The sequence below is a fragment of the Neofelis nebulosa genome, chromosome 1 (genome assembly GCF_028018385.1).
Source record: "Neofelis nebulosa isolate mNeoNeb1 chromosome 1, mNeoNeb1.pri, whole genome shotgun sequence".
In the NCBI taxonomy this organism is placed as follows: domain Eukaryota; kingdom Metazoa; phylum Chordata; class Mammalia; order Carnivora; family Felidae; genus Neofelis; species Neofelis nebulosa.
Window position 1 is genome coordinate 176813999 of NC_080782.1, and position 17221 is coordinate 176831219.

At 44.3% G+C, this 17221-nt stretch overlaps 1 protein-coding gene across 5 annotated transcripts in view; it reads left to right on the plus strand.

The window, feature by feature from the left end:
* Window positions 1-17221, plus strand: part of ABCC4 (ATP binding cassette subfamily C member 4) — a 264459-nt gene that overhangs the window by 161051 nt on the left and 86187 nt on the right. For all 5 annotated transcript variants that reach the window (XM_058681819.1, XM_058681826.1, XM_058681841.1 and 2 more), the window contains one exon: window positions 11199-11278. In XM_058681819.1, coding sequence (XP_058537802.1) covers window positions 11199-11278 — 80 coding nt within the window. The remainder of the gene's footprint in view (window positions 1-11198; window positions 11279-17221) is intronic.

The window sequence follows — 17221 nt, forward strand, 5'->3', positions numbered from 1 at the left end:
TTCCCACTCCTGGCACCCAGGCGCTCTCCTATCTCCGCACACCTTAGGTCATGCTCTTCCCATCAACTAGGCAAATATTTGTCTTCCTTTTGCCTGTCCCACCTCTTAGTCCTCACACATGTCATTCCTCCTACCTGGACGAACTCCAGTCTCCATCAGCCCCTTCTCTGCCCTCCTTCCATGTTGTCAGGCGGTGACTCCACCGTGAAAACTTGTCAGGCTGACCCTGTAACTCACATCATCTGGTGACACCCTGTGCTGCTGCCTCCTGCATGCTCCCTGCTCTCTGGGTGTGTGCTCATGGTGTTCTTGGTCACTGCAGACACCGCACTCATGTCTGTGTGTCCTGTTAACCTGCTTCCAAGTTAGATTATAAAATGCCCCGAGAGACACCAAACAGGTTTTAAACCTATATGGCAAGCAGTGAGTAGGGGTTAAAGATATTTTCCTTGGTTGGCTATCAGCGGGTAGGGTACAGAGTAAGAATGTGGTGACCTGGAGGCAGACTTGAAGGTGTGTATAGAAAACAGATGGTAATACTGCCCTTGGTCTTGAAGACATTGGGATTTTATAAGTCATCTTGTTTGGACAGTCCACCTGCTGTCTTCCAGGGAAAAGAGATGAGAATGATCCCATTAGGCAAAGAAAGAACACACCCATCCTTTTGAAACTCATTTCCCCCAATCTGTCAAGTTATGTAATAAAACCTTGAGATTAACTATTGTTAATGTCTTAATTATATGAAAAGGCAGGTGACCACTGGACTTTGGCAATGCAGTGTGGTTATTCTAGAAAGGCACATTTTTATACTTTAAAAAAAATAGCTTTGTTTTTGAGAGAGAGAGCATACGTGAGTCGGGGAACTGAAGCAGGCTCTGTGCTGACAGCAGGGCAACAGAAGCAGGGCTAAAACTCAAGAACCGTGAGGTCATGACCTAAGTAGAAAGGCATGTTTTTGTATCACTAGAGGAGAACTTGAGATCCCTAGTTGATTTACTGCAGTCCTGATTCTGTCTCAACTCCCATGAGATTTAAAAATCCCAGAACATTAGGTGACAGGCAAACACCGGGCAGACTGGTGTATCCCTTAGGTTTATATACCTGTGGCTTTTCCCTAGTCTTTTTTTTTTTTTTTTTTTAATATTTATTTATTTTGAGAGAGAGACAGAGAGCTGAGGAGGGGCAGAGAGAGGGAGAGAGAGAATCCCAAGCAGGTTCCATGCTGTCAGCACAGAGCCCAGTGCTGGACTTGATCTCACAAACCTAGAGATCTTGACCTGAGCTGAAACCAAGAGTCAGATGTTTGACTGAGTCATCCAGTGCCCCTTTCCCTGACTCTTTCAACTGCTGCCACTAGGGCGAGCAGGAGACACGCCTTGGACCTGCCCCCAGGACCTCAGTTCATCTTTTCCTAGCATGTAAGCAAGTAGTCAGGGAGGGCAGAGGAAAGCCAGCAACTAGAGGTGCGTTTATCCGGTATTTGCTGTGACGAGGACGAAGGGCCCTTTGAGGGGCTATCCATAGGGAACAGTAGGCTTCTCCCTCGGTGTGGGGTTAAAGTCACCCTCTTAGGCACCTCTTGGGTGCCACATTCAGTGCCTTAAGAAGATGCTGTGGGTTAAGGATGCACCTTTTGAAGGCTGCCATTCACATTAAATGCTGTCTCTTGTGTGATTTTACCTTTGAGCTCTTAGGGGAAATTCCTGGCTTTATAGAAATTCCATAAGCTGAGGCCATGGACAGGCCAGCACTTTTTCCTTGGGGCCTTCCCGTACCTGTGCCTTGTGTCCCCTCTGCTGTGTGCATGTTCCTTCCGCCCTTCCTACCTGCTCTCTGCCACCTGCTTCCTCGGCCTCACGTGACGTTCGTCTGCTCCACAGCCATCCCTCTTTCTTCTCTGTCAGCTGCCCCCCACTCACCCCTGTGGACTCCGTCCCCTTCCCCTCTTCTACCTCTGAGACACTGGGTTCCTTCACTTTCTAGTGCTTTCCTGGTGTCAACGTTGGCTTCTGTAAATTGCTGTACCCAAAACTCATTCTGCAAGTGGAAATTTCAGACACCCTTTGAAGGAGCACAGACAAATTGGTTCAACAACGGCACAAGGAAAGTGACAAGTATGACAAAGCAGACACTTCATGTTGCAACATAAATTTCCCCAGATGGGAAAACACTGCCAAAAAAGACTGTGTGAAATATCGAGCACTTGAAATAAAGAGACGGAAATTTGAAAACAAACGGTTTGTTACTTATAGCAGAAGGACTTGTTTTATGTATTCATTCAGAATATGTTCAAGCGCTTTGTATGTGCTAGGCATCAGTCAGGCCCCGGGGAAACAGCAGTGAATAAAACAGAACCCCCTGTCGTAAGGATGCCTGTGTTCTAATTTAATTTGTGTGAATAGAAAAAGAGACAAATGGTCTTTAGCTCTTGAAGGTAAAGAAGGGAATTTAGGGGCGCCTGGGTGGGGGGGCTCTGTCAGTTAAGTGTCTGGCTCTTGCTTTCGGCTCAGGTCGTGATCTCTCAGTTTGTGGGATCAGGCCCCGGGTTGGGTTCTATGCTGACAGCATGGAGCTTGCTTGGGATTCTCTCCTTTTCTCCCCTCTCTCTGCCCCTCCTCTGATCACAGGCGCACACACACTCTCTTTCTCTCTCAAAATAAAAAATGAACATTTGAAAAAGGAATTTAAAAGGGCAGTAATTACGCTTGTAAAGGTGACAAGGTTATCACGCAGGTTCTTGAGACAGAAGGAACTTTCCAGATTCTTCCTTGTTACTCAGAGAGTGATCCGTGGGCCAGCAGCACCAGCATCACCTGGGAACTGTTAGAAACACAGGATGTCAGGCAGCACCCGTAGCTCTTGAGAATATACGTTTTGACCAGGTCTGTGGGAGATTCGTGTACAGATTAAAGTTTGGGAAGCATTGTTCTGATGAGTGTTGGGCTGTTTCTGATCTGATGCCACTCAGAGACTCACCCGCTCTCTCAATGTCCTGGTGAGTTTGCTGACGTGTTCATAGCTCAAAGAAGACAAGAGCATCAGTATGATCCCTCGTGACCAAAACGAACGTCTGATTGTGTCCCTTGATTGACATGCAGGAAGAGGCCACTGAGTGGGTTCCAGGTCTCACCATCTGTCTTTAGTGTGAGCTGCTTTCCTGACCTTTATTTTATACATTTGTTTATGTTTTTGTGTAAGAGTCTGTCTTTAAAAAAGAAAAAAGGTTGGAAAGTCACTGGGTTTATGGCATTTTATTAGCAAATCCCGTTTGGGCACCCGCCGGGCACTTGACATTTTGTTATATAGGTCGTGTGTGAAATGTGGTTTCTGTTTACAGAGGGTGTATAGCTTAGCTGTGAATGTAGGACTAATATACTTGAAAAGCAGTCAGACCGCTGAATGGATTTATGAGATATTCCGAGAATATCCCCAGACTCTAGAGGGAATCTGGAAGCAAGCTGGAATAGTCTCTCATCAAATAAAGTGTCAGAAAAACTGTGCCTTAGACCGTGAAAATTGCTTATGTCTTTGCTGAGGGCGTATTGAGTGCTATTTCAGGCCCTGCTTGGTTGCGGGGTTGCCGCAGTCCTCATCACCAAAAGTAAGAGTGGAGGTCAGAGGCAGGCTCTGTACAGCAGCAAAATGTATCGGCTGAAAGCTCTGTAATCTAGAACCATGGTGTGTGGGGGGTGCAGGAGAGTGTCTCAGATAACCTGAAGCAGCCCCAGAAGACAGCGCCGTGTTTAGAAACCGTCAAACCATCTACGTTCAGAATGTTCATTCTGGGTTGTCAAGAAAAGAGTATTTTATGCTCTGTATCTTTTGTTGACAAAGACGGGAAATCTGTAGTTCACGTGAAAGAGGTTCTGCTAAAATGATTACAATAAATAAAGCGTTTGTTACCTAAAAGGGTAATTAGGAATTTGAACATTAAACTTTACAAAATCTATCATTTCCCTAATTTTAGTAAGCAAATCTCTCGTTGGACCTATGGTGACGGTTCTAGTCAGGGCGCTTGGGATGACAGGGACGGGGTCCACCCAAGTTCAAAAGTTTGATTGCAAGGAAGCAGGCATCCCACTTTCCCAGGAGCTGGGCCCTTTGTCTTGGGGCTCCTGCATGTACCCAGGCCCCTCGGCTTGGGCGAGGAGTCTGTCCCACTTTCCTGCTTCTCTCTCTGGCCTCTAGGTTCTCAGCTAGTCAGTGGCTCAGTCACCCCATGCCCCTTGGGTCTGTTAGCTGTGGCCAGGCCTGTGGCGGGTTCCTGAGAGGGTGGCCCAGGTCTCCTGAGCCTGTCCGATAAAGATGGAGGAGATCGAGTGACCGGCATATGTCTAGGAGCTGCGTTTGTCAGCAAGGATTTCATGGAGGAGAAAGGGCTGAGAAATTTGGATGGGTGGGACTGAGCAAGGAGGGAGGGCCTTCTTGGCGGGTGAGTGGGAGAGAGGGAAGGCCCCCATGAGAGCAAGAATGCAGCCGGGTGTGATGGATGGGAGGCCAGGAGGGTTCCTCTCTTCTGTCCCTTCTTGCATTGCTGTTCCTAAAAGCTTTGACAGATTGGATTTGCCAGATAAAAAAATTGAGGATCTCCATCGGACTATTTTAAATGCAAAGTTAGGTCCTGCTAGTAATTTATGTGAGGTAGAGGTAAGTCAAAATGACTTAAAAGTTTTCACGCTGGTGTTTGGGCAGAAGTCTAAGGCAAATTTGGAAAAGTTGGATGTGGGGATTTGTGGGTCAACCTCTAAGGCTTCTGTTCAGTTTAGATGTGTCGAATTTAAGATGTTTTGTAGGACACCCAAGTGCCCCAAGGAAGCCCTGGAAGATCAGGAGTGGAGATAAGATTTGATACGCATAAGCAAACAGGAAGTCATTAGAAGGAAAGTGAGTAGAGTGTAGGAAGAGAACCAGGAAAAGAGAAAGGTGGTCCATGGCTGTGTCCTTAGAAAAAAGTAGACTTTGTCATGTCTCCTTTTTCTGATGTGTGGAAATCCCAGGATGACTTGGCAGGAACACCTGCCCCTTATGAAGTGTCACCCTGAGCAAGGCTGGACCGCGGGTCCTCCTCTCTGTCCCAAGGAGCTTCATCTGTAGGGATTTGAACATCTCTGTTAGCTTCAAAACCCTTTCTTCAAAGGCCGCCCCTGTCTGTGTGTCCAGATGATGGAAGGGAGCCTGTTTAGGGGCAGCTTGGGGAAGGGTGGGGTGTCTGGAGCTGAGTGAGGTTGGCTTCCGCCTCCTCTGCCACCTCCTTCTTCCAGGCACCTCTGTGCAATCTCAGACTCTTGACAAGACGTGGTTTGGAAATTACTAGCCCTGGTGACCTTTTGTGCCTCCTAAAAGCTCTAAAATCCCCTGTTGATAACGCGGACAACACCCTGCCACATCACAATTGAGAGGGCACCTTCACAAGCACAGTCTCGTTTATCCTGTGGTGCGGTGGAGGCAAGTATTCTCATCTCCTGTTGACAGATGAGGGGTCGTGTGTAAGCGGGCACCGCAGGACTTGCTTAAAGACTGGTGGCTATCGGGTGTCAGAGGACAAGCACTTTGCGTGTTTCCCGCTGACAGTTTCCTGATTCCTGCTGCGCTTTAGGCCATTCCTGCAGCAGCCGCCGTGTCGACGACCTGTTCTGACACCAGAGGTGATGGAAACATTGAGTTCCCAAACTTCCTTGGTTCCCACTCCTGTTCTTGTGCTTGTCTCGGCTGCACTGGTTTGTGCAGAATGATGCAGAAAGTCCATGCTCGTCCTGCTCCCTCATGCCGCACACAAGTTTTCAGCCCGGGGACCGTCTCTGGGCTCCACCGAACGCTCGTCTCCACCCTATCACGATGCGTTGTACCTGCCAGGTACGGGTCCGTTCTCTCTGCCCTTTTGGAGAGACCGTGGCCTCTCTTGGCCACAGGCTGCTTGCAGGCGCTAGCTCCCCCTTCTCACCGGCCAGCGGTTCTGCTTGTCCTCCCCACCCTACCCTCTACGTTCCACCACACTCATAAGCCGGCCCAGACCCAGCGCTCCTCGTTTCTGACTCCACAGGGCTATTCAACCAGTGGCCGATTTTTATCCAAATAATTAGGTTCTAGAGTTTTCCATGAAGCTACACATGAGCACTGGAAAGAAGTTCCAAATATCCAAGAGCTCCTCATGGAACACATCTACTTTCACCCTTTAGGTCAGGTGTGGCATGGCCTGATGGGGCCTTCTGTGCCAATGTTCGTGACCACTTCGGTGCCAAAGAATACAGATCAGAAGAAAGGAACTACTGAGGCACCTAGGTGGCTCAGTTGGTTAAGCATCCTGACTCCTGGTTTTGGCTCAGGTCACGATCTCGCAGTTTGTGGGTTTGAGCCCCACATCGAGCTCTTTGCTGTTAGTTCAGAGCCTGCTTCAGATCTTCTGTCTCCCTCTCTCTCAGCCCCTCCTTCACACAATCTCTCTGTCTCTCAGAAATAAACATTAAAAAAAAAAAAAGAGGGAACTACTGACATACTGTGTAGCATGGATGGACCCAGAAATGTTGGGCTCAGTAAAAGAATTCAGACACAAGAGACAACATACGGTATGATTCCATTTGTATGAAATGTCCCCAAAAGGCAAATTTATAGAGAAAGAAAGTAGATTTAGTTGTTGCTTGAGGCTAGGAGTGGGAACAGGAAGTCATTGTAAATGGCATGAGGGATCTTACTAGGGGAACAAAAATGTTTTCAAGCTAATCTTTGGCGATGGTTGTATTTCTCAGTAACATTACTTAAATTCATTGAATTGTATTCCTGAAACGGGTGAATATTATTTGATGTAAAATATATACCTCAATAAATCTCAATATTTTATGATACCTAAACATGCCTTTTTTTGTTTAAAAAAATAAAAAGAAGTGCCTGTGTGGTTCAGTCATTTAAGCATCCAACTTCAGCTCGGGTCATGATCTCACAGTTCATGGTTCTGTGGTGACAGCTCGGAGCCTGGAGCCTGCTTCAGATTCTGTGTCTCCCTCCCTCTTGCCCTGCCCTCCTTCCGCTCATGCTGTTTGTCTCTCAAAAATAAATATTAAAATTAAAAAGAACACATGAAAAGAATAGGGCCCACATTAGACCTGGGAGCTTCGAAGTTTCACATTATAGTTTGGTTATAAGGAGGCTGAGGTATCCTGGGTATGGCAGAGATGTCAGAACTCCACTGACTAATAGGTGGTTGACTCCACTTCAGACTGTAGAATCCATTCTTAAAATAAGATTGCTAAAAATTTGTATTTGGACAAGTTTGATGACCTCTTTCATGAGCTCCTGTCTTACGGACAGAACAGTTAGGAGGACCCTGGTTGGTTCTCTGGTGGTGTGGACTTCAAGGGAGGTCTCTGCCCACCCCGCCCTTTGTTCCCAGCCTTTCTCTCCCCTCCCCAACTTACTTCCTTACACAAGTCATACATAGTCACTGTAGAAAAAGAGCACTGATAAAAAAAATTTAAATTGCACATAATACATTAAACACTTGTTTCAGACTTACTGTTCAAGTTCCTACTTCTCACTTGCTGAATAACCCACATTGAACATATTTGATGCATTTTTTATTCACTCCCTGGAAATGGAATTTCTAGGTCATAAGGGATCCATTCTTTAAAGAAAAATTTTTTTTAATGTTTATTTTATTTTTGAGAGAGAGAGAGAGAGAGAGTGCAAGCAGGGGAGGGGCAGAGACAGAGGGAGACACAGATTCTGAAGTAGGCTCCATCCAGGCTCTGAGCTGTCAGCACAGAGCCTCATGTTGGGCTTGAACCCACAAACCGTGAGATCATGACCTGAGCCGAAGTCAGATGTCTCACCGACAGAGCCACCCAGGCAAGGGATGCACTCTTAAAGTTGTTCATACATACTGCCCAGTTGTTCCCCCGAATTTACCTGTGCAATGTGGATTTTCATTATGTGTGAGTCTAAGATGCGATCTGGCCACCAGAATGGACTGTGCTTGTTGGCCTCAAGATAGGTTATTTATCCTGTGCAGAGTAGGGAAGATGGTGTTATGAGTCTGCCCCAAGGTAATCAAATGATGCCTGAGCTATTGATTTTAATCACGGGCACAAGGCATTCACTGAGACCGGCCATCTGAGTCTGGGCAGGACACGATGGCCAAGATGGGACACTGTGCTGTATGAGGACTAATTGAGGCACCGGGGACTCACTCTGGAAAGGATATGAGTAACTTTCTTCGAGCATTTGAAGGGCTGTCATGTCAAGAGAAATTAGATTCATTCCATGTGGTTCTAAGAGCAGAATAAGCAGAGGGTTGCATGTTCTAGGAAGGCAAGATTCGGTTTAATGTAAGAAAGCCCTGCCTAACAGAACAGAATCTGAAAATGGATTGGGCTCCCCTTCCTTATCATGAATCCCCCTTCCCTCTACATCCCTGGAGATGTTACAGCAGGCCAGATGCCATTTGGATGCAGAGGCTTGACATGTGTGTGAAGGGAATTCATCATACGGATTTGATTTGGGGACCTTTGAGAAAAGTTTAGAACTATGAGGCCATGAACTTGAAATCACAGCTCTGACTGTAACAGTCTATGGCAGGGCCAGATGAAATAGTCTGCAAACACCATTCGTCCCATTAATTGTTTCTTGGAGCAAGGAAGTAATTTATTGACTCTTCTAATCTCACATTTTCTGGACTCTGCCTCCTGGTGAATGAGAGTTTAGGGTTTTGACAGTCTTTGACATCCAGTTCAGTTCACTTATTGTAGTAGCTGTGTTGGGAGAGTTGGTTTTTCCCAGTTGTTTGTGTTCTCCTTGTATTTTATGCTGTGCGCCAATCATGGTTCTCTCAGACCCTAAGACTCCGGCTTCTGGTAGAAGGTAAAGGGGATGATTTTCAGATATCATTCATCTCTGTTGCTTTTTCATCTTAAAAACAACAACAACAACAACAACAACAACTTGAGTATTGGTTTCAGTATTTTTTAAATTTTTTTTTTAACGTTTATTTATTTTTGAGACAGAGACAGAGCATGAACAGGGGAGGGGCAGAGAGAGAGGGACACAGAATCCGAAACAGGCTCTAGGCTCTGAGCCGTCAGCACAGAGCCCGACACGGGGCTCGAACTCACGGACCGCGAGATTGTGACCTGAGCCGAAGCCGGACGCTCAACCGACTGAGCCACCCAGGCACCCCATTGGTTTCAGTATTTTTAAAATTTTTTTTTTTTTTCAACGTTTTTTATTTATTTTTGGGACAGAGAGAGACAGAGCATGAACGGGGGAGGGGCAGAGAGAGAGGGAGACACAGAATCGGAAACAGGCTCCAGGCTCCGAGCCATCAGCCCAGAGCCTGACGCGGGGCTCGAACTCACGGACCGCGAGATCGTGACCTGGCTGAAGTCGGACGCTTAACCGACTGCGCCACCCAGGCGCCCCGGTTTCAGTATTTTTTAAGCTGAACCATACTTTTGCAGTGTTCTGAGTCCTGACTATGTTGAAAAGCGGTACTTTTCCTTTGAAGAAATTACCAGTGTTTTAAACTGTGTCTTTTAACGTTTTTAGATGTGTGTTTTTCTTATCTTGGTATTGATACTTTGGGAAGTTAAAAAATAACTAGGTAGTCCACAAAATCTGTAAGAATATGTGGGAAATTGCCCGTCTAATTTTAATGTTTCTAAAGCACAACTGGTCAAACAGCCACTTAACCTTTGGCCCCTCAAAGTGTGGTCTGGAGAGCAGCAACAAGGGCGTCACCCCCCACCCCGCCAAGTGAGCTAGAAATGCAGAATCTTCAGCTCCAGCCTGAAGCTACTGAATGTGCATTTTAACAGGTTGACCTGACAGTGCCTGGTTGTCAGACTTTCTCAGGAGACTAGCTGCTGATCCTGTGGGTAACAGCAATTCTCTTACCTTGGTGTTTTGTTTTGAGCACCTGATAATGTACCTGGCATTGCGACTAGGTTCTTTCACATGCATGAGCCCATTTAATCCTCAGAATCACCCTCTCAAGGAGGTATTATTAGAGGCTCAGAAAAGCTGTCACCCAGCCTACCAAAAGTGTCACTATAAGAAACTGTTTTCTGGAGTCTGTATTTCCTACACCTGAGTCAGGAAAATGGAGGCCTGGGAGTGTCACGGTGGCCTAGTGAAGCCTTCAGTTGTTCCAGCTCTTTGCTTGAGTGACCCTGGGCTTCCCTGCTTCCTGGCAGTGGAGGCTCGGCTGCCAGCCTCTGGCCATTCAGCGTCCAGTTGTAGCTTAGTATGAAGGGCCCGGGAGGAAGTCACTTCTGACACATCTCCCCTGCAGGCTGGCTTCCTGAAGCCTCCAGTACAAAAGAAGTTCAGGGACGTAGACAAACGCATTTCTTAGGAATTGCTTACACCAAAATAGGCTGTGTGTGTGTGTGTGTGTGTGTGTAGCTTCCATTTCTTTAAAATCTTATTTAAAAGACTAGATATTTATTGAAAGTTTGTTCTCACATTCCAGTTCTCAAGCCTTTAGGATGTCCTGTTCTCATGGATTCTGAGAAGGGATATACAATGAGTAATAAGAAACCACCTTTAATCATTAAGTAATATTTCTTCTTTCCTGCCTACGTTCCTCTGGTTGTGTTGGAAATCTAAGAAGGAGTCTGTGTCACACTTGGTGTACCTCAGAAAATAGCGGCTTATAATCCTAGTAGAAAACTCACAACTGGGGAATGGCAGGATTCCAACATTTGCCAAAACGTGAGATGCTGTGAACCATCCTGAGGAGGGAAAAAAGAGAGGTTATAATTACATCTGTTTAAAAACTACCACTTAGCAAAATTCTGATTACTAAAGCAAAATTAGTATAACAATTGGGGGTCAGTTTATGTATTTTGCAATTGTTTATTTACCAACTCAGCCCCCGAATGGGCATCCTACATGGCATCTAAAAGGAGGGAATGTTCTAAAATCCACCAACCCTTCCCTGTACCGCTGTGACGTTTTTTTCCCCTCCATTTTATCAAAAGTCGGCCAAATTTCAACTCCCTACCCACTGCCGTTGGTGGTATTTTTGTTTTTCTTTGGGTATCATCTTGTTTTTTCTTTTTCTTCGCCGCTGACATTGGCTTATTTCGTATGAACGCGTGATACATTAAATACATATACGTTTCAAATGTTTTGACTTGCCTGTGAATCGTTTCTCTTAAAGGGCCGGCCTGGGGAAGTGAGTAATGTCTCTCGTCCTGTTGTTGTAGGAGGGATTTTGAACCGCTTCTCCAAAGACATCGGGCACATGGACGACTTGCTGCCCCTGACGTTTCTGGACTTCATTCAGGTAATGCTGGCAGTGACACCAAGTTCTCGCATGGGAACTGCAGTTCCTGTTTTTTCCAGTCCTTTCCTTGGGGGCCGTGGGTGGGCCCTTCGGCCTGATGAAGTGGCGTTATCTTCGTAAAGGCCGTGGCGGTAAGAGGAAGGTGTGGCTCTGATTCGGAGGCCAAGTTCACATGAGTAATACCCCGGGTGTAGGAGCGGCTACAGAGTCATGTCAAGGTGGGTTCGAAGCAGCTACAAGCTTGGTAAGCGGCTCTCCGTCTGCCTTCCAGGCATCTGGCATGGATCTCACTCGACCGTGAACACATTTCATAATATAGAAACAGTCACCTCGCACGGAAAGATAGCCTAGATTAACTAAATTATGCATTGTATTACCACAAAGGACAAATACTTCACCGTTTTTTGGGGGATAAAACCAGGTGTGGTTACTGACAAAGAAAAGATTAGTAATAATAAGGTGAAAATAATACTTCGTTAGCAAGGACAATAGAGAGCAGTTATTGTAGATACAAAGCCTTTAAAGGCAAGTACATTTAAGCCAATAATTTGAGTACAGGATCAGAGTCATCTCAGAAAATGTCCTTCTTGTTTTTCTAGGCAGCTTTTCTTTCACACGCTGATTGTGCTAAGTCTTAAGGTGTGTATGTATATGTGTGTGTTTTAAACCCAGCAATCCTGCAAATACCTTCTCTACAGCATTTGTTTTGTCTGTGAACTTGAGGTTCTGAAGAAGTATGTTGGGTCATCTCATGCCTCATCTGCTTGCTCAGTATTGCTGCACACATGGGATGCTTTTCCTGCTGTTTAATTCTGTCTACTTTTCAGTGATTCAGGCCAGGGGACTTTCTTCTTCATTTCCAAGGGTTTTGTTTTTTGTTTTTTGTTTTTTTAAATGAAGTGCTTTTATCAACAACTGCATGCACATTTTCTAAAATCACCGCTGCTGTTGCTAATACTTCATGACCTTGTGTTTCACTCTCCTCAGTGGTCTAATCATGAACTCATTGTAAGGCCAGGAAGTAGAAATGCTACCACTGAGGTCTGCAATTATCGCTTCATCCTGATGGTTCCTCCCCACCCCCCCCAACCGCCCCCCCCTTCCCTACACTTTTTTTTCAATGCCCAGATGCGCTTCCAGTCAAAACTTAGGGATTTTTCTGGAGCCATTGTTATAAAAGGAGCCAGAATTACTTAATTTGGAAAATTAGCTATGTCATAAAAATCGGTAATAGGCCCGAAATGACCACAGGCATTTCTGTGAGTCACAGGGGAAATGGAGCAATGAATATCTGCCTGCAAACAGTGTAGCCAACGAGGAAAGACGTGCGCTGTTACTGGTGTGAAGAAAGGAGACTCCGAGGCAGAGTACTTTCACTGCGAAGATCTCTGATTTTTCCTTCCCTCTTCTGCAAGCTTATTGTATAAATGTGCCCTGCTGGGTTTTGCTGTGTAATTTATCCCCAAGAAGCAATCTCTCACTAAAACAGAGTCACATTTTGACAGAGATTGTTTATCGCTTTGAGAAGATCTGGGGAAAGATTCTGTTTCTTTGCAAGTGCAAGTTAAGGCAGAGGCCGAGTTTGTAAAAGCGGGCTGTCCCACTGCGTGCTCAGCACATAGTTGGTCCTCATAATTAGAGTCACCCACCTCTTTCTGAATGATATATGGAGACACAGGGATCGATGCCACCTGAGTTCATTATAAAACATTCTGAGCAGCCTCAGAAAATTCTAATCTCGTTGTACTTCTCTTTAACCAGAGAGACAAGGGCCTTTTTATTATCTGCTCACTTAATCTTGGTGAGACTTATCCTGGTGGAATACCAGTAGTCCCGATTAGCTGATTTCTTGACTCTAATAGCAGAGGTAAATCTCGATGTTATTGTCTCCAAGAAAGGAGTTTTGTCTAAAGGATAACTCAGTTATCAATTATGATAAAGATCTATTGTCACTTGTTTTGTTTGCAGGTGTCTTTAATAAGGCTTCCCATAATCCCTTCAGGAAGAAATATTTTCTCCTTTTAAAAATAGTATTAGCTAGATATAAAAGCTCTGATCCCTGCCATTGTTGTTGATTCTTTGAGGGACATTTCCCAACATTCATTGTTTAAATGGTTGTCAGGAGGAATCAAGGGAAACTTCATAAACAATGCAGTAACTGGTCATCTTACTTTGTGTGCAGAGGCCTTTCTCCAAAGGATTTGCATGCGATGAGCACACTTTTGACTGAGGTATCACTAGGATCATTTTGAAGTATTTGGGCCCGTTGCTATATTAGCAAGCGAAGATTTTTTTTTTTTATTAAAGCCACAAAAATGAATTTAACCTGCCCTCAAATAAAGGCCAACAAAAATCAAAATGTAAATTGATTACTTTTTTTTTTTTTTTTAAGTTGGTTAGGACTCTGTAAGGATAAAAACAACCCAGTGGTGTTCTGAGACTCTTAATGGAATCATGTAAAGTTAAAATAAACACTATTAGGGTAAGCACATAGAATGAAAACTAATTTTCCAAATCAAATACATTATATTCAATTCATTTTCCCCAATCAACCAAATGTTTAAAACCTGTTAGTTATAACAGCAATCTTCTGGAAATTAATTAGAAGCCTATTAGCTCTGCTAGCTGAGCCGAATGAAGAGGGTTGCTTGTTACATTTCTAAATAGGCTCCTGAATTAAAGCAAAGCAAGGTCAAAATGACAATCAGTTTGACTCACCTCGTGGCGTTGCTTAAGTAGTTTATCTGGTTTTTGTTTGGCCTTTCTCAGGTGGGTGAGGGTTTTTTAAAGGAAATTTTACCTACGTTGACTCAGTCCTCTGAGAAATTTAAAAGTTTTAAGTATTAGGGAAAACATACAGGTTATCACGAATATTACCTGTGTGAACAGCGGCACCTTCCCAATTGCATGGGAATCTAAAAGGGAAACAACTTTCAGACCTCTTTAGAAACTCTTCTAAGGAGTTTCATTAGCCTCTTTCGGAACTGAGATACTAGAACGTTGCCTTGTTGCCTTTGTTTCTGATGTCAGTAGCAGAATCAGCTCCTGGCACCGGGAAGCCCCCCCACACCCCCACCCCGGTTTTAATGTCTCACATCTGGTTCTTTGGGTAAAAATGTTCTGACTCTGGCAGCCCCAGAAAAGCTCACAGAAGCTCACAGATCCTGAGTCTTTCCGAATGTAACAGGTGAGTTTAATTGAAACGGTTGAGTTTTAAAAGGATTGGGAATTTCCTTGTCAAGAAGTTCCCCTTGGTATTATCTTGCAGGAGATGTGGGCCTTCCCAGTCTGCATATCCTCTACATCAGGTATTCTGGAGCCAGAAAGAACTTGGCAGGATTTACATAGTAACAAATAGAACGCAAACTGAAATCTAAAACTGAGATACCTTCCTGAATAGGGAGTTAAGCTTTCCACTTATCAGAATATTCAGATTAAGACTGTCTTGTGCAGTGTGTGTGTGTTTCCCCTTACTAAAGATACATATATGATCATGAATTTTTTGGAGAGTTAAAATCAAATCGATATAGAAATAATGTGATTACAGTTATCCATGTGAGCTTTTTAATCCATATTACGCATGTTTGATTGCTTTTTCTGTAAGACAATGATAGTTTTGTTGGTTTTGTAAGCAAGAGTTCAGAAATGTGAACCATTGGGTTAGAACTTCATTGTTTTTCCAATGGAGTCTGATGCTGAGAAACTGGGGAGAGACGGGAGAACAGAACCTTCCATTTGAGCCGTGGTGGCTGGAGTCAGTAATACTCTGTAGAAGCAGGTCAGAAATCAGGGGCAGATTTTATTACCCGTGAGATAAGACAATTCTGTTTAAAACCTGAGTATATTTGCTGACCAGGTAGAGCTTATTTTCCTAACTTTGTCTCTTGGACTTCAACAAAAGATTTATATTTGTGTAAATATTTGTAGGGTTTTGTTTATTTTTTTATTTTTTGTTTTGTTTTGTTTGGATAGTTAGCTGTTCCTAATCCAGCTCGTGGGAGACTGTGACACCTTGGATTTTGAAATTGTATGTCATTTCCTGTTGTCCTGTGTTAGAGTGGGGTTCCTGTGCGGGATTTGGGAGCCCGAACTGACCTGGGCACGGAACGGTAGTGAATGAAGAAAGTTCGATTGTCGACCTTCTATTTTGGAAGGCTGGGCCAGAAGTGAGGTAAATTTCTGAGTACATTGTAGGAAATAAATGATTCCTACAATCCAAAATAACAGCAGTCTGCAGGTTACCTCAGGGTTGCCCTGGGCTTATCAGATAAGTTAGCCAATGGCTGGCAGGGCACATCTGGCTTACCAGTGTTGTTCAGACACGTTTTGTTTATTCACTTTCATGAAAATTGTAACAGCTTTGAGTATTAACGATATTTTTAAAACCAAGTGATCTATCAAGCCAGATATAGTTCTTCACATGTTAAAACTACATGTCTTTACAAAAATAGGGATCAAAATACAAATAGTGTCAAGATCTTCATCTAGACCTCAGACATGACAAATCAATGATGAATAGGACTTTGGCCTTCAAAACGTGATGTATTTGGGTAAACAAAAGCATAGAGGTAGTGATTAAAATGTCCATTTTTGAGTGTTTGGCTGACTTCCTAATGCCATAGCACAAATACCAGCAGCATAAATCTAGTCTTTTCTTTCTTTCTTTCTTTCTTTCTTTCTTTCTTTCTTTCTTTCTTTCTTTCTTTCTTATTAGAGAATGCAAACTGGAGGCAGGGCAGAGGGATGGAATGAGAGAGAGAGAGAGAGGGAGAGAGGGAGAGAATCTTAAGCAGGCTCCACACTCAGCACAGAGCCTGATGTAGGGCTCAGTCCCATGACCTTGGGATCATGACTTGAGCTGAAATCAAGAGTTGGATGCTCAACTGACTGAGCCACCCAGGTGCCCCTAGTCTTTAATTTTCTTAAAACAATGATTAATTAATAAAGGTACCAAGAAAATATGTAATATTTTTAATATTCTAATATTTAAGTTTTAATTAATGACAAATTAATTTTTAATGATTTTGAATACACAGGTGTAATATTTGTTCAGGTCTGTTGTTTTGTGAACATATGTGCAACTAGATACATAATGGAGAATCTTGACTGTTCGTCCCAAAAGGGAAACATTGTTTCTTACTATGTGTCTGTGGTGTGCAGATTTGTAATTCTACCATATTTTCTCATTCCTGTAACATGTCTTCCTTTTTGTTTTCTCCACCCCATCTTTTATTGAGCTCCTACCATGTGCTGACAAAGATGGAATCTGTGTCTGCCTTCATTTGGCCAGCACTTCCCATGTTCAACATGCCATGCACCTGCTGGGCTTGGTTGTGGAACTGAATGACATTTAATTCCTGTCCTCCAGGGTCACCTGAGTGGCTTAGTTAAACGTCCGACTTCGGCTCAGGTCATGACCTCACGGTTCGTTCGTGAGTTCGAACCCCACATCATGCTCTCTGCTGTGAACATGGAGCCCACTTCAGATCCTCTGTCCCCCTCTCCCTTTACCCCCCTCCCACCCGCCCGCGCTTGCTCACTCTTGCTCTCTCTCAAAAATAAAACTTCAAAAAAAAAAAACCGTTTAATTCCTGTCTTCCATGAGGCACATTCTCTTGGGAGAGACCGAAGGTCAGCAGTTACAACGCTGTGTGACCTTATAAAAGGAGGGAGACTGTGTAGGAGAGAGGATAAAGCTCTAGCGTGAGAGCAGTCTGATTTCCAGTCCTCGTCTGCAATTTTCAGTTCACTTATCTTAGGAAGAGTTCTGGGACATCCAGGTGGGGGCATCCTGCAGATAGTTGGGGGTGTGAGCCTGGTGTTTAAGACCTGGCATGAACATAGAGCCTGTGTATTCTTCTCTGAGCAGGTCATTGGTGGGGGGGTGGGGGGGTGGGTGGATAAGATTGCCCAGAGAGAGTGAAGCATTTTTAAGGGCCAAGA